Source organism: Schistocerca gregaria, chromosome 1 (genome assembly GCF_023897955.1).
Source record: "Schistocerca gregaria isolate iqSchGreg1 chromosome 1, iqSchGreg1.2, whole genome shotgun sequence".
Classification (NCBI taxonomy): Eukaryota; Metazoa; Arthropoda; class Insecta; order Orthoptera; family Acrididae; genus Schistocerca; species Schistocerca gregaria.
In genome coordinates, this window is record NC_064920.1 from 554,528,393 (window position 1) to 554,549,407 (window position 21,015).

Below are 21,015 nucleotides of genomic sequence, written 5' to 3' on the forward strand. Positions count from 1 at the left end.
ACAGTACGTTTGTGCGCCCAATGCTTGAATACTGCTCAGCAGTGTGGGATCCGCACCAGGTAGGGTTGACAGAAGAGATAGAGAAGATCAAACGGAGAGCAGCGCGCTTCGTTACAGGATCATTTAGTAATTGCGAAAGCGTTACGGAGATGATAGATAAACTCCAGTGGAAGACTCTGCAGGAGAGACGCTCAGTAGCTCGGTACGGGCTTTTGTTAAAGTTTCGAGAACATACCTTCACCGAAGAGTCAAGCAGTATATTGCTCCCTCCTACGTATATCTCGCGAAGAGACCATGAGGATAAAATCAGAGAGATTAGAGCCCACACAGAAGCATACCGACAATCCTTCTTTCCACGTACAATACGAGACTGGAATAGAAGGGAGAACCGATAGAGGTACTCAGCGTACCCTCTGCCACACACCGTCAGATGGCTTGCGGAGTATGGATGTAGATGTAGATGTAGAAGAGGAGTTTGTGGCACAACTTGACTAGAAGAAGGGATCGGCTGGTAGGACATGTCCTGAGGCATCAAGGGATCACAAATTTAGCATTGGAGGGCAGCGTGGAGGGTCAAAATCGTAGAGGGAGACCAAGAGATGAATATACTTTGCAGATTCAGAAGGATGTAGGTTGTAGTGGGTACTGGGAGATGAAGCAGCTAGCAAAGCATTGAGTAGCATGGAGAGCTGCATCAAACCAGCCTCAGGACTGAAGAGCACAACAATAACAGTGACTATGTCATGAAAAGCATAGATTGCTACTTACCATATTGTGCTGATGTTGCATCACAGACAGGCATAACGGAAAGGCCAAACAAATAAGCTTTTGGCCAAACAGCCGTCTGATCATAAGCACACATTCATGCAAACACAACTCGCACTCACAGTAACTATCCCTAGTCTCAGCAGCCAGAGACATTGGTCATGTGTGCGAGTAGTGTGTGTGTGAATGAATGCATGTGTTGTCTACTTCAGGAGGAGGCCTTTTAACCGAAAGCTTACTTGTTTAGCAGTCTTTTTGATGTGCTTGTCTGTGACTCAACATATGCACTATATGGTTTGTAGCAATCTATGCTTTGAATAATGTAATATTGTCATTATTACATCCCAGATCTTCTATTGTTTGATATCAAGCATTGGTATCGCAGGGCCTGAGTTTGTACTGTAGTGATAACCAGAGGCAGTGTAGCAGGAATACTCAATGTTTCATCTAACAATTCCTTGACTGACAGTTATATTATTACAAAATTATTTTAAAACAGATTAAAGACTGGTAGGTACTGTGCATTTGTGTATGGATGCAGGGAGAATTAGCCACTGTCTGAAATCAGATGGAAGCTATGTTGGCCATGGGTTGTCAGACTTCAGGCTGCTGCCCTTGGCTGCAGTGGCCTTAGGTGCCCAAGACAGATGCTTTCACACTTTTGATGCCTTTAGCATTGTCTTGGATCCGTGATTTTGCAGAGACTTTGGATACCAATTTGGTCACCTCACACTGACAGACAATGGTGAACAGAAGCCAGGCAACAAATCTCCGGGCTGAAGGCTGAACTGAGTACTGGCCGCACAGTTGTCACCTCAGACCTTAAATTCTTTTTAAGGTATTGCCCACTGCTGAAAGAACATATGAGCCAGTACAGAATGCCTTGTCTATTGGGATTGGGTCACACCTTCCCATAAGCTCTGGACAAGCACAGAGGGTGGATTTACTGGCCATTAGGAGTTCCAATGTTAGGCAGGAAAATAGTGTGCAGTTTGTGTTACAAGGCCTGTGTCCACTCTGCTTGCTCAGAGTCTTGTCTGAGATGTGGAAGAGGCTCCGCTGGTGGCAAATGAAGGCACTGGTTGCGTCCAGCTGCAAATAGTGGCTCATGTCATCATGAATGATGCCTGCATCCTTGGTTCAGAGATAATCCTTGGTTCCAACTGGCAGTGAACTACCTTGGAGAAGACAGCTAGCCTCATGTATTGGCAACAGAGCTAGTGTTTTACAGCATAATTCACAGAATCAATCACAATTCTCTGCTTTGAATTCAAGTGGAAGGTATAAATGAAAGGCTTAGTTGATTCTGTGACAGGTGTAGGAGTGGACTTCTCAACCTTTGTTACTGAGTGGAATTGTTGGATCCTCCTCAATATGTCACATGCCACTACACAGGAAGTGGCTACTTCGGTAGCAGAGTACGTATGATGTGCATATGTGTGGTTTTTAGGATAGGGAAATCTATTCAAAGGCCCAATAAGATAAGTTCTGATTTCAGACAGGGAAGCATATCTGCCCCATTCATGAAAAAAGCAGCATTCAACATGACAGATCGCAGAAAGAAATGTTAATACATTATTAGTTAACTGCAGGCATATCCACTAAAAGGTTCCACAAATAGTCTCACGTAACGGTAATAACGTCCAAACAGTACAAGGGACAGAAATCTGGCTGAAACAGGATGTTATCAGCACTGAAATTCATAATTCCAACTGGAATACATATCACAAAGACAAGACTGAAAGCCACCCATGGAAACGTGTTTATAGCTATTAATAATATGATAATATTTAGTGAGTTTGGTACAGTACCAAAATGCACAATAGTATGGTTTCAGATAAGTATTAAAGATGGGGAAAACATGGTGACTGGATGCTTTTGTGTAATTCAGGGCTTGGGAGTAATAGTAGCAGAACACTTGAGGTAAAACTTGGAGAAGGTCGCATATATACTTCCAGGTCACATTATTGTACTAAGTGATGCATCATTTTGCTTGCTACAGAATGGGAGACAAAGTGATTACACTGGGTGGTAGGGACAGGGAATTATATGAAATTATTCTAAACACCTTATTCAAAATGTATCTTGAGCTGTTAATCAGAGAACCAATTCATAAAAGGTCACACCTTACAACTTTTGGTTACAAACAGGCATGTGTGTTTTGAGTCAATTAGTATAAAGCAGGGAACGTGTGTTCATAAATTCATTACAGCATCACTGAACAAGGCTATAAATAGGAATGTAAAAAAGGTAAGACGATATTTTGCTTATTAAGTGCAGCAAGAATCAGTTTACCTGAGCTGACAATATGAAACAGTCAACTCTGATGAAAAAGTTGTGTAATTCAGGAAGATTCAAGGGTATCATTCAATGTGCCTTAAAAAGCTCTGCCAAGCAAATTGCGTGGAAAGGGAAAGACCATTGTGGTTCGAAAGCAGTGTTAGAAAACTGCTCCAAGAGCAAAGATGCTTCTGTCCAGATTTAAAAGTAGCCAAAACCTCATGGACAAATAAATTGAACAAATAAAAAATTAGTATGAGGAGCACCGTTCATACAGCGTTCCATGAATTCAATAGTAAAATTATATCCACCAATCAGACAGAAAATCCTAAGAAGTTTTTGTCTTATTGTTAGTGGTGTAATGTTAGCCCTGTTTTAAGGTGACACCAACACTTGTTTTGGTTTATGTTAATGTCCGTTTTCAGACCCTTTTTAAGCTCTGCGATTTGTCATTGTCATCCAAGTTGAGTTTTATGAAACAAAGTGTTTAAATAAAATCTGTACACAGACTTATTATCAAGCTTCATTTACTGTCCCTGATTATAAGTTGCATACTGTATTTTATGGACTGTAAGATGCACTTTTTTCTTTGAAAAATTGCTTCCAAAATTCAGGTGCATTTAAATGTCTTATACTTGAAATTAATAAAAAAAATCAAGTGTCAAATTTAAAATTCTTGCCAGTCTTAGAAATAGGCTTCCCGCAGCATCGAATATATGTCCATTTTTATCTGGCAGCACTGGATTCAACTGGCAGCAGTAGTGCACCGATGTAATTAACATTAGTTGCAGAGATTCACAAGCTTACTATCACTATCTCCCTTCTACTCCGCCATCACAAACCCAGAACACTGTGTATCCTATGATGCGTCTTTGCAGTCTATGTTGCCACTGAACTTAAAAGACTAAACATGCAAATAGAGGACTGAATGTAAAATGGACAAAACTAGAAGATTACAATTTTCAGGAATTTTATAGGTCAGTCTGGTTTTATATACTAAGAATTTCATGTTAGTCTGGCTTTGCAATCTAATAATAAAACAGGTAAAATTGTTTTTTTTAAAAAAATGGATTAAAATTAAGGTGCACATTGTAGTCCATAGTGTCTTACAGTCTGTAGCGTCTGTTTTTCAGATAGTGGCAGAGTTCTTTTATGGTATCGCGAGCAGCAGCAAATCTGACATTACTTCACAATTGCTTTTCGAGGAAGAGAGAAACCATCAATGCTTTTCGAGGAAGAGAGGAAACTATCGGCCCGATCAGCTGGAGGTAGCTTTGGCCAGTGTAAGTAGGCAGCAAAAAATTACCTGTTACACATGTGGAAAGAGGGCCATTTTGCAAAGATTGTAAAAATAAAGCAAAGGGAGAAATGAATGCTTAAAAAAAAAAGGTGTAATTTGAAGTCAGGCTGCACATTATTGAAGTCCAAAGAGGCAAAAAAGCTCTGGATGTAAATGCCTTTATGAATATGAGTCTACGAGTTGACCTAAAAGATTCTTGGTTCATGAGTACAGGTGATAATGAGTGTTTATGCAATTAGAATTGTTTGAGAAACTGGACAGCATGCGAAGCTGAATGAAAGCTTCTGTGGGTGATATTCATACGAGCAGTTCTCTTTTCTCCAAAGGTCTCTTTAACTTTCCTGTAGGCAGTATCTATCTTACCCCTACTGAGATCAGCCTCTACATCCTTACATTTGTCCTCTAGCCATTCCTGCTTAGCAGTTTTGCACTTCCTGTCAATCTCATTTTTGAGATGTTAGTATTCCTTTTTGCCTGTTTCATTTACTGCATTTTTATATTTTCACCTTTCATCAATTAAATTCAATATATCTTCTGTTACCCATGGATTTCTACTAGACCTCATCTTTTTACCTACTTTATCGTCTGCTGCTTTCACTACTTCATCCCTCAGAGCTACCCATTCTTTTTCTATTTTATTTCTTTGCCCCATTCCTGTCAAATGTTCCCTTATGCTCTCCCTGCAACTCTCTACAACCTCTTGCTTAGTCAGTTTATCAACGTCCCATCTCCTTAAATTCCCACCTTTTTGCAGTTTCTTCAGTTTTAAACTACAGTTCATAACCAATAGATTGTGGTCAAGAGTCCATATCTGCCCCTGGAAATGTGTTACAATTTCAAACCTGGTTCGTCTGTCTTACCATTATATAATCTATCTAATACCTTTTAGTATCGCCAGGGTTCTTCCATGTATATAACCTTCTTTCATGATTCTTGAACCAAGTTTTAGCTGTGATTAATTTATGCTCTGTGCAAAATTCTACCAGACGGCTTCCTCTTTCAATTCTTATCCCCAATCTATATTCACCTACTATGTTTCCTTCTCTCCCTTTTCTACTCTCGAATTCCAGTCACCCATGACATTTTCGTCTCCCTTCACTATCTTAATAATTTCTTTTATCTCATCATACATTACTGCAATTTCTTCGTCATCTGCAGAGCTAGTTGGCATATAAACTTGTACTACTATAGTAGGTGTGGGCTTCATGTCTATCTTGGCCATAATAATGCGTTCACTATGCTGTTTGTAGTAGCTTACCCGCACTCCTATTTTTTTTTTTATTCATTATTAAACCTACTCCTGCATTACCCCTATTTGATTTTGTATTTATAACCCTGTATTCACCTGACCAAAAGTCTTGTTCCTCCTGCCACCGAACTTCACTAATTCCCACTATATCTAACTTTAACCTATCCATTTCCCTTTTTAAATATTCTAGCCTGCCTGCCCGATTAAGGGATCTGACATTCCATGCTCAGATCCGTAGAACACCAGTTTTCTTTCACCTGATAATGTCGTCCTCCTGAGAAGTCCATGCCCTGAGATCCGTATGGGGGACTATTTTACCTCCAGAATATTTTACCCAAGAGGACGCCATCATCACTTAACCATACAGTAAAGCAGTGGTTTCCCCTTGCTTTCAGCCGTTCGCAGTACTAGCATAGCAAGGCCGTTTTGGTTTGTGTTACAAGGCCAGATCAGTCGGTCATCCAGACTGTTGCCCCTGAACTACTGAAAAGACTGCTACCCATCTTCAGTAACCACACATTTGTCTGGCCTCTCAACAGATACCCCTCTGTTGTGGGTGTATCTACAGTACAGCCGTTCTGTATCGCTGAGGCACACAAGCCTCCCCACCAATGGCAAGGTCCATGGTTCATGGGGGGACTTTGCTACTAGGATGTGTAAATGCTCTGAGACTGCTATTGATAGTATCTTTGTAGACAAATCTAGGTAAAAAAGTCATATCACAAAACCAATAGTAAATGGGCTATCTGATCATGTTTGCAACACTGCGCCAACGTGGACTCTTCGAGTATTTGCTGCAATAAATAATTACAAAAAACGTTGTCATTAAGCTGTTTTTAAACATTTACACTTGTTATAAATATAATCTAAATGATGTTAAATTAGTGGAAGTGTTAGTGAAGTATAAAATAAGATTAAACAGGGAAGAAGCGTATTTTTCTTCTTGCGCCTGTGGCACGAATCCTAGGCCAAATTTCACGCACACGAATCTTAAGTAAGCAGTGAATTAAACTTGTAGGTAAACATTTCCAGTTGGTATAAATATAAGTGTTGTTAAATTAGTGGAAGTGTTAGTGACGTGTTGAAGATTAATCGGGTAAGAAGTTTATTTTTTTTCTCGTGCCTATAGCACGGATTTTAGGCTTAATTTCACGCGCGCGTATCATAAGTAAACAGTGACTTAAACTTATATGTAATCACCAGTTCTTTTATTCAGTACTCTTTCAATTTATTTATCTGCCTGAAAAGTTTCTAGGATCCTTTGTTTACGTTTTTGTCAGTACTTAAATCAGTTTATATGATTTCTGTTTTTACCATGAGTGAGAAGTGTGTGACATGCCATAGGATCATCAGTTCCAGGGTGTGGTGTGATGGGTGCTGTAGTTTCTTTCCTTGGGGCGAATTTAGTGGCATGGGAAATGGGGACATAACAGAGGCTCACCAGTGGTATTGTAGGATCTGCAGTAGAGATAGGAAAATACTGGAACAGGAAGGGAAAATTGCAGCTTTTCAAGCTGACTTAGACAAGGTAAGGGAGGAACTGGACACAAAGAGGGAGAAGGGTGAACAGAGGTGGGAAGTGGCAACAGGTAATAGGGGGAACAGTGTCAAGAGTCCATAAAATACACTAAATCATCAACTGGATAATGTCTTAAGTTCCATGAGGTTTCTGGAAATGATTATGTATTCACAGAAGTCTCAACACTAGAAAGTTTCAGTGAAATTCAGAACAACCTGCGGAGGATTGATGCTTTGTTTGGGGATTGGCAGCTGATCCTAAACACAAATAAGTGTAACATGTTGGACATAAATGGGTAGAAACACCCATTATTGCATATTATGTGATTGCAGAACAGTCAATGGAAGCAGTCACACTCAATATCAGGAAGTGTGCATATAGAGTGATTGAAAATGAAACAACCACCATAAAGGCCAGGCAGTCTCATTGGAAGAATTGTAGTCGACTCCACTTAGGTGACTTGTTAACTGATGAGAATGAAACCCTTGTTCATGAAATCTTTCATATTGCTCGGCAGTATGAGATCCGTAATACATAGTATTGACAGAGGAAACAGGAGAGCAGTGTGTTTCATTACACGTTAATATTGTGTAAGTGCAAATGCATCAGAGATGTTCATTAAATTCAAGTAGTAGAGACTACAAGACAGGCATTGTGCATCATAGTGTAATTTACTGTTGAAAAATGTACATATCCAGAAGATTCCAGCAATATACTGTTTCATCCTACGTATGTCTTGCATCACAACTATGAAGATGAAAAAGCTCATACAGAGGCTTACCAACAATTGTTCTCATGGACCATTTACATGTGGCACAGGCAAATGGAGAAGTGACAGCGGTACATAGAATACCTTCTGCTACACACCAACAAGTAGCCTGCAGAGCATGTACACTGATGAGCCTGAACATTATAACCACCTGCTTAACAGCTTGTTTGCCCGTCTTTAGAACGAAATACATCGCTGATTCTGCATATCAGGGATCCGACTGTTTGTTGCTAGGTTTGTGGAGGTACGTGTCATTAGATGTCTATGCACAAGTCATGTAATTGGTGTAAATAACAGGCCACTGATTTGTGTATGCGGTGATGGTGTTCAATAATGACCCATAGGATTTACATCAGGCAAATTTGGTCACCGAGACATCAAAATGAGTTCATTATAATGCTCCTCAAACCACTTTAGCATGACTGTGTGTCTGAGACATGGACAATTATACTGTTGAAAGATGACATCACTGTTGGGGAAGATATCAAGCATGAAGGTATGCAAGTCATTCGCAGCTGTCAGCATGTCTTCGATTACTACCACCCCTATGCAAACACAGGAATGTCTCCCGTATCTTAATACTGCACCCACCAGCCTGCTCCCGTGGTGAGCTGCATGTTTTGAGAAGCCATTTGCCTCAATAATGGCATTTGTGCAGATGGCCAATGACCTAGTGAGGGAAAATGAGATCCGCACGAAAAGCCAACAAGTTTTCATTGCTCAGTCGGTAGAGCACTTGCCCACAAAAGGCAAAGGTCCCGGGTTCAAGTTTCGGTCGAGATAACCCATGCAGCATCGTGCACAAGAGGGTCTAAAAGCGCAACAAGGTGGGGAGGGGGAGGTGGGGGCTGGGGGGGGGGGGAGTAAGGAATGTAAGGAATTCATATGAGGCATGAGGCTCAGTCAGCGTTCAGATGAAGGTAGTCAGTTTTGAGAGCTGCAGTGGTCAACCAGTAGGTCATGGATGTTGGTGACCAAACGATTTTTGGGGTAACACATGGATATGCCTTTCAAGCAGCTCAGGGAATTGCTACAGGTTAGAAAGTTCATTACGACCAGGGATTTGACATACCACAGAGCCTGAGATATGGCAACCAACACACTGTAGACATTTGGCAGAGAGTGCTTCTAATGCCCCCTTGCATGTGCAAAAGCGTAATCAACCCTGTCATTGACTTTTGACCCACCCGTGTACATGTATAGTGAATTAGATTAATTGTGGAGGATTTAACGATACAGGAGTCAAAAGTGTAGGATCAGTGTCATCCTTGTGGCCACAAAAGGGGCCCATCCATATCACAGGACATGCACAGATCATGGGAGGTGTGATGAGGGAGCCCCAGGAAAACAGACTAAAGGAGGCTGCAGGTGGTCCTTCAGTAGAGTATTGAGTCGGATCCCTGTAATCTACCCAGTTTTGGGCAATGCACAAACTGTCTGAACTGTTGGTTATGGAATAGAATTGAGTAATATGGATGAGTAGACATCTGACAGATTGTGCCTGCATAATTAGCCAGAAGGATGTAGGTTGCAGTAGCTACTGGGAGATGAAGGAGCTTGCACAGGACAGATTAACATGGAGAGCTGCATCAAACCAGTCTCAGGACTGAAGACCACCACCACCACCACCACCACCACCACCACCACCACCACCACCACCACCACAACAACAACAACAACAACAACAACAACAACAAAAACTAGCCAGAAACTGCTGTGGTTAATCCACTGCGGTGGGATACCAGCTTCTGCCAGAAGGATGTCAACAGGGCTTGTACGGAAGGCCCTCTTTGCCACTCACAAGCCAGTGTAGTGAACAGGATCCAGCAAGGTCATTATGGACAGTGGTGCCAACTCATATGGAACACATCCATAGTCCAAGTGGGATAAAATAAGCTTTCAGATTTTACAAAAATCTAAGAACAATGCAGTGTGTGCCCCATGAGACATTAATAAAGAAAACTGTGTGCACTTAGCTTCTTCATGCAAGCTGCCTTGAGCCGACAGACATGTGGTAGCTAAGTTAGCTTGTTGTCAAATAAAATAATTACGACTGAAAAGTTTCAACGACTTCAAGTAACTGATCACCAAGATAAATTTCTGGGGGAAGATTCACAGTCCACAATCGGCAAAAATAGCATGACTCGTGATTTTGCAGGAGAAAACCGATAATCTTGATTCATGGCCTAATCATGTATTCTCCAGACAGCGCCCCCCCTCCCCTCTCGAAGTTGGCAGTAAGCGGTGCAGTGACGCAGAGCCATGGTAGAAAGGTAATCCACATACAGTGACGCAGAGACTGCAGAGCCCACTGTATTTCTGAAGAAATTGAGGGTGACAGCAAACAGTGTAATGCTCAGAATCCATCCCTGAGGAGCTCCAATTTTCTGTATATGTTCGTTGCTGACAGTCTAACCTATCCGGGCACAAAGAAGTTAGAGAGATACGAAATTCTGGATAAAAATGGGTAAACTGCCCCAAAAACCCCACTCATGCGTTTAGACAGTATCTGATGTCACCAAGTGCTATTGTATGACTTCTGTATGCCAAAGAACACAGCAATCAGATGTTAGCAATGCATAAAAGTATTGCACACTGGATACCAGACAAACCAAATGATATGTGGTGAACCAGAAAACCCGAAACCACTTTGGAGTCATGATATATGTATGCCCTCTGTCTTCAAGGCACCAGCAAATATGGTGGCTGACCATACGGTCGAACAGCTTACACAGCCCATATGTCAGGGAGATTGGCCAGTAGATAATTAACGTATGTGGATCCTTTTCCCAGTTTCAGGGCACAAATAATACCATCCCACCATTGAGAGGGAAATTCTCCTTCCCACGAAATATCATTAGAAAGCCTGAGGATAAATTTCATGCTGTCAGTATGAAGATGTTTCAGCATTTGGTTGTGAATTTTGTTGGATCCAGGGGGCATATGTCGATACTCTGCCAAAGTGCTTGGAAATTTCCGTTCACTAGAATGGATGTTGTACGACAGAATCGTGTCCATGGATGGAGTGATGTGAGATGTTTCTGGATCCGGCATTGAGGATGGTAATTACTGCAAATGGACATTTCGGTGAAGTGTGCTGTAAAACATTCGGCAAGTGTCATTGGATCACTGACAATGATGCCAGGAACCACCATGGGTGGAGGATAGCCACAAATACGACGAAGTTCAGTCCATACTTGCGATGATGGGGAGTAGGGTCACAAAGATAATACATATTGCTTCCAAAACTCCTGCTTCCTTTTCTTCATTAAAAAAAGGCACTTTCGTCCAAAGTCTCTTGAATGCCATTACAATTATATGTTCCACTGAAGTGCCCAAGCACTGAAGCTTTCCGAAGCGACCAATGTGGACCACATTCCAAATGTCCAAGTGGAGAGTGAGAGAATAACAGGAAAATGGTCACTGTCATACAGATTACCTTGAACGTGCCACTAAATCAAGGTAAGATACTTGGGCTGCAAACTGTGAGATCAATAGTTCAGTATGTTCCATGGGACACTCCGAAATGTGCTGCAGCACCAGTGTTGAGCAGGCAGATGTCCAATACTCCTAACGGAGATGTTCTAGCACCCAGCCTGGGGGGAGGTAGCTGTACCACTAGCAGCTCATGATAATGGAAGGATCCATCTGGGGTAGATAAACATTACAGATCATCATCTGAACTGAGAGGTAGACACCAACGGCCATGGTCCCTAGTTCAGTGGTAAGAGATACCTGTTCAGTGAAAATATCAGAGCATACAAGGGTACAAACACCATCGGATACTCTCTCAACATTAACACAACTGATACAGTACAGTTTGTAGTTTTTATGAGCAGGGAGATGTGTTGCGGTCAACAGTTTCCTGAAGTGCTATGCCAATTACAGCCCGTAAATGAATGAGTTCGGGCAGATGGCAATAGTAGCCATTACAATTCCACTGAAGGAGCACTGGATTAAAGTCTGAGAATAAAGTGGTGAATAAAAAAGCTAGATGTGACTGCTTTGTTACCAGGTTGCAGTGCGCCTGATTGTGTAACACATTGTCAAGGTGCACAGGTTCAACCTCTTCAGCAATGAAGCGGAAGATCTGAAGCCTCAAGATATAGTTTATCTTTCTGTTCACCCTTCTTAGCCTTGTAAGACTTTGATTTCTGTGAAGATTTCCCCATTTTATATTCCGGGAGTGAAGAGGACTGTCTTTCTTGGGCCCATGGCCTGTGGCTGCTGGTCCTTCTCTTTAGAGGGGGTCATCTTGACAGGCCCTGACAATGCTAGATGATGACTAGGACCTCTGGCTACACCGATGGTGTGAGAACCACAGGTGCTACAGGAGCAGGGGGTGTGAGAGCTGACATTCCCTCCCCCAACTGTGGTGCCCTGGAACACAACAAGGGCCAGGAGGTGTCGTGTGGTACCTTGTTACTGCATGAGGTATGGACTGTGACACAACAGTCTCATGATTTGAGACTGTATTATTTGGATGAAGTCTTTCAAACTTTTTCTTTGCATCTCGATAAGACAGGTGGTCAAGTGTTTGATACTCTTGAATTTTCTTCTCCCTCTTAAACAATGAGTATTACAGTTAATAATGAGTGGGCAGTTCTGGACAGTTGACACAATGAAGGGCTGGTCACAAGGGCTACGTTCGCAGAATGCCTGTCCCCATGCCGAACAGCTATCTAGACAGCACGAGGACATATGTCTGTACCTCTGGCACCTAAAACATATCATCGGAGAAAGAAAATAAGGGCTGACATTATACCTATAAACCATACCTCAACCTTCTCAGCCAAAATGTTGCCATCAAAGGCCAAGATAAAAGCTCCAATGTCCAAGCCATTATCTTTTGGTCCCTTCTGGATGAGGCGAAAAAAATGTACCCGACTCTGCACCAAATTAATATGAAGCTCTTCATCAGTTTGTAGTGTAGATCCTGATGGAAGACAAAAATCTTGAATTCTACTGAGCTTGTTAAGAAAAGAAATGGCGACAGGTCTATCTCCTTTCTTTACAAAGGTCTAAAGTGCCCAAGATTGGTAGACATGCAACATGTAGATCAACAAACATCTATTTCTCATCTTTTCTATTGCTCCCCAAACTGATCTTCAATATGTAAAAAAAAAAACAGTGGCTTCCTTGTAGTGAAAGATCCACTGTCAGTTTGAGTACAAACCAAAAACTCGACAAACTGTCCACTTCCATTTCTCCTTACCAGGCACTTGTCTAAAAGCATGGTCAAAGATTGAAATTATATAGGATTGTAGATCCCTGCATTAAAAGCACCATTCCTGATTGCTGAGAGAGACATGTTTGTTGGCTACCGTCACGTCTGATCCATATAATTGTGGATCAACCACCCTGATATCACTCACTCCAACTGGAATCTCTCCCTGTGGGTGCCACCTCGCCAAGGCAAAGACTACCTCACACACTACCCAATGCCCAGTCTCACATACACTGAAGTTGATAGACGCCTACTCCTCAATTGACATGGGGAGTTTACAACCCAGGCACTGGCACTATAGTGATCCCTGCACTGTCAGGAGGCTGCCAACAAGAGGGTACACAATAACCCCACTGTGCTGGATTTCAGGTGCAAAAATAGATCTACTCCATTGGTATGGTCAAAATACCAGGTAAAAATGTGACCAATTAAAGAGACTCCTATTGGTCTCCTCTTAAGACAGGCAAGGAAGGACCACTGGTGTATTCCAGCCCCAGACACTGCAGGAGGAAATGTCTTTGAAGCTGCCAGATAATTCATAAAGGTAGTTCCCTTCTTTTACAGTCCTAACTCTGCCCAGGACATACTCACCTTTTTGTGCTGTGACAGGAGCATCTTTCATTCTGGTTACCAACTGTCACTCTACCATAATTCTGACAAGATTGCCATAGCTTGGCAGCCAACGTAGATTTTTGTTGACTTGGGCATGACTGGTCCAGTGTAGGTTTTATATTGTCTTTCGAACCATGTTACTTACACCGTGGCAATGGATAAAGCTTTCACAAAACTACACGATGAGCTTTAATTATACGTATTTGTCTGCCTTCTTACAAAATTTGAATCACCCAATTTCGAAACATATAGTGGTGCACATAAAAAGTGTTTTTTAGTATTTAAAATGTAAAAGATGGTAGATTTTTGAAAAAGTTTTCAGTTTTAAAATGCAAATAATACTAGATTTTTTAAAGCAAGTTTTTTATTTTATCATAAGTATGCAATTTTTATTTATTTCAATCACTTAACTGTTTCTGCATATTCAGTTCACGTAAGAATGAATTTTACGTGTTACATTTACCTAGAATTTCAGCTATCACATCTGAACAATAGATAGAGATTCTTAGATAAAAAAATAAAAACATTTCTGATAATCCTACCTCACTGCAAAGTTTACACCGATTCATACATGTTTTAATTATAGAAGTGGCAAACTTCAGAAACCTTCCAGAAAAAAGGTTTTTCACATAAAAACCAAACAGTGCACATCAGACTTTGCCATTAGAGGAGCATTAATTTCAGACTAATTAACATATTTTGCAGAGGAATTTGCACAATTTGCCTGGGCACCAGTTCTGGTCCACTGCTCAAATCTTGCTTAATATACTGTAACAAGGCTACAGCAATCCGGAGCTATGATAATTATTACTATCATTTTTTTTTTTTTAGCAGTAGCAGCAGCAGTAGTAGTAGTAGTAGTAGTAGTAGTAGTAGTAGCAGCAGCAGCCACCAATATGTCTAAGTAATCTATGGAACAAAAAATTCATATTCAATAACCAACAGTCTACTAAGATCAGAACATTTATTTCCTAGTACCTTCATGTCACGCATGCTAGCAGGATTTGCATCAGAGGACAGTAGTATCTGAATATCTTGCACTGCTTCTTCTCCAAGGGGTCTTGGAGCCGTTACTTCATCTGCAATTTCTTTCGCCGCTTCCTCGAACTAAAAATCAAAATACATCTAATACACAGTTTTATGAAGAAAAGAATCACATAAATGAAAGGTAATCAACAGTGTACATACAATGGGAAGATGTTCTGTTGGCTGCTTGTACATTTTCTCCGCCAGGGTTTCATCGAAACTTGCTAGATCTTCCAAATTAACCTGGAGCCAGTACTGCCCCAAGTTGTATTGTCTTTTCAAGGTGTCTCTGTAGGAAACAAATTTTACTGTACAGCAGGATACAAACAATTATTTTTATTTGAGTAAAAACAACTTTTAAATTAATATTTGGTTTCTTCTCTTTGATCCGAATGAACCCAACTGGTTTTATGGGAGGGAGTGAAGGAAGAGTGTGTGTGTGTGTGTGTGTGTGTGTGTGTGTGTGTGTGAGAGAGAGAGAGAGAGAGAGAGAGAGAGAGAGAGAGAGAGAGAGAGAGAGAGAGAGAGAGAAGGTGTGCCATATTTAGCAAACTTAAGTTATTCTTCTACATACTGATAGTCTCACAAGGGGTCTCTAACATAAACTGACATCACCGACAGTAGTTGCTCAAAAACAAGTTGTCCATAGCTGTTGCACAACAGCCTTCAATCCTTGTTGGAAATTTTACTGTACCTAATAAACCAAACTCGAACAATTCTGCAATTATGGTTGTCCCTGGTCACAACTATCTGAGACAGAAGTATCAACAATGATTCTCAGTCGAGCCTGCATGAATGTATTCAAACTATTTCAAACCGCTTTATGAAACTTAGGATATTTACTGCCAGTGGCAAGTCAGTGGGGTTAACTGTTATCTTCTGTGTTTCCTCTGGAACACTATTATTGTGAATGAGTAAAACAGCTATTCAATATAATATTAACTACATGAAAAGGCCAAAACTTTATTATTTGTGTAAACAGCAAGCCTGTCTTTCCTCTAACTGGTTTTGCATTAGACTCATATTAGGCGATGTTCATTAAGGCCACTGCAGGCTACTTCTGCAAAGTGTCCTTACAACAAATTATGACCAATGTTAATCTACTCACACTGAAGATAAATTATAAGCATTATGTCTACATTATTTTCTAATGAATTAAAAACAAAGATTCCAAGACTTACCAAGCGGGAAAGTGCCGGCAGACAGGCACATGAACAAAACACACACACAGAATTACTAGCTTTCGCAACCGATGGTTGCTTCTTCAGGAAGGAGAGGGAAAGACTAAAGGATGTGGGTTTTAAGGGAGAGGGTAAGGAGTCATTCCAATTCGCGCGCGCGCGCCCACACACACACACACACACACACACACACACACACACACACACACACACACACAGACACAAGCAGACATATTTAAAGGCAAAGAGTAAGGGCAGAGATGTCAGTCGAGGCGGAAGTACAGAGGCAAAGAAGTTGTTGAAGACAGGTGAGGTATGAGCGGCGGCAACTTGCAATTAGCGGAGGTTGAGGCCTGGCGGATATCGAGAATAAAGGATATACTGAAGGGCGAGTTCCCATCTCCGGAGTTCGGATAGGTTGGTGTTGGTGGGAAGTACCCAGATAACTCGGACGGTGTAACACTGTGCCAAGATGTGCTGGCCGTGCATCAAGGCATGTTTAGCCACAGGGTGATCCTCATTACCAACAAACACTGTCTGCCTGTGTCCATTCATGCGAATGGACAGTTTGTTGCTGGTCATTCCCACATAGAAAGCGTCACAGTGCAGGCAGGTCAGTTGGTAAATCACGTGGATGCTTTCACATGTGGCTCTCCCTTTGATTGTGTACACCTTCCGGGTTACAGGAGTGGAGTAGGTGGTGCATAGGACAGGTTTTACACCGGGGGCGGTTACAAGGGTACGAGCCAGAGGGTAGGGAAGGTGGTTTGGGGATTTCATAGGGATGAACCAAAAGGTTACGAAGGTTAGATGGACGGCGGAAAGACACTCTTGGTGGAGTGGGGAGGATTTCATGAAGGATGGATCTCATTTCGGGGCAGGATTTTAGGAAGTCGTATCCCTGCTGGAGAGCCACATTCAAGGTCTGATCCAGTCCCGGGAAGAATTCTGTCACAAATGGGGCACTTTTGGGGTTCTTCTGTGAGAGGTTCTGGGTTTGAGGGGATGAGGAAGTGGCTCTGGTTATCTGCTTTTGTACCAGGTTGGGAGGGTAGTTGCGGGATGCGAAAGCTGTTTTCAGGTTGTAGGTGTAATGGTCGAGGGATTCAGGACTGGAGCAGATTCATTTGCCACGAAGGCCTAGGCTGTAGGGAAGGGACCGTTTGATATGGAATGGGTGGCAGCTGTCATAATGGAGGTATTGTTGCTTGTTGGTGGGTTTGATGTGGACGGATGTGTGAAGCTGGCCATTGGACAGATGGAGGTCAACGTCTAGGAAAGTGGCATGGGATTTGGAGTAGGACCAGGTGAATCTGATGGAACCAAAGGAGTTGAGGTTGGAGAGGAAATTCTGGAGTTGTTCTTCACTGTGAGTCCAGATCATGAAGATGTCATCAATAAGTCTGTACCAAACTTTGGGTTGGCAGGCTTGGGTAACCAAGAAGCGACCCATAAATAGGTTGGCATACGAGGGGCCATCCTGGTACCCATGGCTGTTCCCTTTAATTGTTGGTATGTCTGGCCTTCAAAAGTGAAGAAGTTGTGGGTCAGGATGAAGCTGGCTAAGGTGACTAGGAAAGAGGTTTTAAGTAGGGTGGCAGGTGATCGGCGTGAAAGGAAGTGCTCCATTGCAGCAAGGCCCTGGACGTGCGGGATATTCGTGTACAGGGAAGTGGCATCAATGGTTACAAGGATGATTTCCGGGGGTAACAGACTGGGTACGGATTCCAAGCGTTCGAGAAAGTGGTTGGTGTCTTTGATGAAGGATGGGAGACTGCATGTAATGGGTTGAAGGTGTTGATCTACGTAGGCAGAGATACGTTCTGTGGGGGCTTGGTAACCAGCTACAATGGGGCGGCCAGGATGTTTGGGTTTGTGAATTTTAGGAAGTAGGTAGAAGGTAGGAGTGCGAGGTGTCGGTGGGGTCAGGAGTTTGATGGAGTCAGGTGAAAGGTTTTGTAGGGGGCCTAAGATTCTGAGGATTCCTTGAAGCTCCGCCTGGACATCAGGAATGGGATTACCTTGGCAAACTTTGTATGTAGAGTTGTTTGAAAGCTGACGCAGTCCCTCAGCCACATACTCCCGACGATCAAGTACCACGGTCGCGGAACCCTTGTCAGCCGGAAGAATGATGATGGATCGGTCAGCTTTCATATCAGAAAGATTGAGAGGCAAGGCTGGAAGTGAGAAATTCCTGGAAGGTTTGGAGAGGGTGATTTTGAGGAAGAGGAGGTGGGTCCCGCTGTGATGGAGGACGGAACTGTTGCAGGCAGGGTTCAATTTGGATAGTGTCTTGGGGAGTTGGATCATTAGGAGTGGGATCAGGATTATTTTTCTTCGTGGCAAAGTGATATTTACAGCAGAGACTACGAGTGTAGGACAGTAAATCTTTGACAAGGGCAGTTTGGTTGAACCTGGGTATTTTCTAATGAGTATGTTTTAGTGCTTACAGGCTCTCAACAGTGAGGTTATCAGAGGGTCCTCTTCCCAGAACAAAAAACTATGCATCATACGACAGTGGCCTATGTGAAGGCGAGTGAGGAGGATCTCATCCCGTCAACGTGGTTGGAAGGAGGTATGCCATGGCCAAGTTGTGGGCTTTACGACATGGAGCTTATTGTCAGTTACTTCCAGTCATTCATCCTCCCACTGATGCAAGACAATGGAGCTCAACAGCAACATCATAGCACACAGGGGGATGGCACCCTGAATGACCTGAGGATCCAGACACGCCTCCTTGGCAGCTAGATCCACCCTTTCATTTCCCACAATTCCCTGGTACCCAGCAGAAAGACATCTCCCTCCCCAGTCATTGCGCGTGTGCACACTCACTTATCCACAGAAAACTGAAAATCTGTCTGCAGCCCACTACTCTAACCACTGCACTATTAGTTGCAACTGACGGAATAAGGATCACTGAACAGGACTCCTTATTGTAGATGTGACACTGTTTATGACTATGACTAAGAGGGTAACACTTAACAACACTGCCCTGAGGAACACCATTCTCCTGTTCAAATCAATCTGACAGCAAAGCACCAATGCGGGTCCTAAAAACTCAGTGAGACAGGAATGATCCTTTGCACACATAGCGAATGCCATCCTACAACACCAAAACTTTCCTGACTTTTGGAAGGTGGCCAAGGTCCTGATGTTCAGAAAGCCAGTGAAAGACAAATACCTCCCACAAAATTACTGACCAATCAGTCTGCTGTACTCATTCAGCAAGTTTGTTGCGTAGGTAATATTAAAATGCATCACTAGGCACTGCATCGCCAATGACACCCTAAGACTGGAGCAATTTGGCTTTAGGAATCACCACTAAACACTGCTACAACACGAACAAAGCCACAGGGGCTATGTTCCTGGACATTGAAAAAGTTTTCCCCGTCTTTGGCACACCGGCCTTATACACAAACTAAGCATAGCTTGTTTCTGGGACGGACTCGTACATCTCATATCTCAAGAACAGATGTTTCAACACTGACATGCAGGGCAAACATGGTATCCAAGGTGGAGTACCCCAGGGAAGCAGCCTAGGGCCCATCTGGTTCAACCTGTACATTAACGAATTCCCAACAACATAAACCACAACGTTAGCCATCTACGCAGATGACACAGCCATCCTTGCGCAAGATTGGAAACCGTCGAACATTAATTCACAAATACAGACAGCACTCAGAACTGCCGAGCCTTGGGTGGAATGACGGCATATTAAAGTAAACGTCAAAAATTGCGAAGCAGTACTGTTTACACGCAGACCGAAACTACTGTGCAAACGTCAACAAAGGTGGAGGACCCGCTGCCAGAAAGGCAGATCAGACTAAGAGTATCCCATAACGTCCCATCTTCACTAACCACTCCTAGTCCTACACAACTCCCTGACCCAACCCAAGGTGTGATGCAATCCGTGCCAAGGGGTGGGTGGCACATGGGAAGATGTGTCACAAACAGAGCCTCAGGGATATCAGGCGACCTCCTTGAGTAAGTAGCCTTACACCGCGCGGGGTATTCGTGGTGTGGACCTTGCAGTTCCCCAAATCATGTGGGACCAATATGGACATAAGAAAAACAAACTGAAGGGCAAATTGAGACTTCAAATATTCAAGGGCAAATTGAGACTACAGATATCCAAACAACGGGGTCAGTACTGATGGAAGGCATTCCCACAACTGAACAGGGTCTAGACCTGAGCCAGAAGTGGGAACTGTAACTGCAAAGCTACACCAGATTAAGATCAAAGGCTTGTCTGGGGCCCTGAGGAGGAAACTACTCAGGGGAAAGAGGAAGGGACAGAATGGTTTCCTAAAGACAAGTGGAGGGAATTAAAGGGACTTGAACTTAAGACCCGAGGAAGAAACTGTCTCAGGTTGAAGGGGATATGCAGCAAGGATAGCACTAGAGGTGAGTATCTTCTTTAATTTCTTTTAACAGACACCCTCTACTTCAAAGACAGGTAGCAAGCGAATAAGGGAGGAATCAAAGAGTCCCTCCTCCCTGGATAAGCGAGTCCAGAAGAAACCAAGGCAAGAAATAGGGAAACAGACCTACAATACTGCAGTCTTGATTTTTAGGATGGCAGTTATCCAGGAAGGCTGTCCACTGATGACCATCAACTCTTAGCAAGAACAACATGTGGCCCCCTTTGAAAAAAATTGGCAGGGGTAGAGGGGGGGGGGGGGGGGGTTCTGGCCCAGGACCCAACTTCAGGAGGGTCTATCTAGATCATGGTGCCTCATTTTTGTCTGTGAGGGGGTGCACATGGGGGAATGGTTCAAGGACAAGGTGCCCATAATATCCCCGTGGGAAGTTGTGAAGCTGCTGGTTAAGACGGCAGCAGAGCTTCTTCAGAGAGCAAAGATATCAATATGGGTACCAAAGATCCTTAAAGAAGTCTCTCCTACGACTCTGTTCAGGAAAATAGGGGCCCCGAACCCAAAAGTCTCGACAGAAGATTGGAGAGTGATCAACCAGAAGGTTGCAGCGGGAGGATGAACCCTGGTACTGGAGGTCGGAGAATCCCTGAAGGTGATACGGGAGCAGGATCTGAAATTGTTTTTAGGGTTCTTGCAGGTCACCATCACGGT

The 21,015-nt window shown here is 42.9% G+C and overlaps 1 protein-coding gene across 2 annotated transcripts in view; it reads right to left on the reverse strand.

The window, feature by feature from the left end:
- Positions 1 to 21,015, reverse strand: part of LOC126356254 (DNA replication licensing factor mcm5) — a 79,968-nt gene that overhangs the window by 52,588 nt on the left and 6,365 nt on the right. For both annotated transcript variants that reach the window (XM_050007091.1, XM_050007101.1), the window contains exons 2-3: positions 14,910 to 15,036; positions 14,700 to 14,828 (exon numbers count right to left, since the gene is read on the reverse strand). In XM_050007091.1, the coding sequence (XP_049863048.1) occupies positions 14,700 to 14,828; positions 14,910 to 15,036 (256 nt within the window). The remainder of the gene's footprint in view (positions 1 to 14,699; positions 14,829 to 14,909; positions 15,037 to 21,015) is intronic.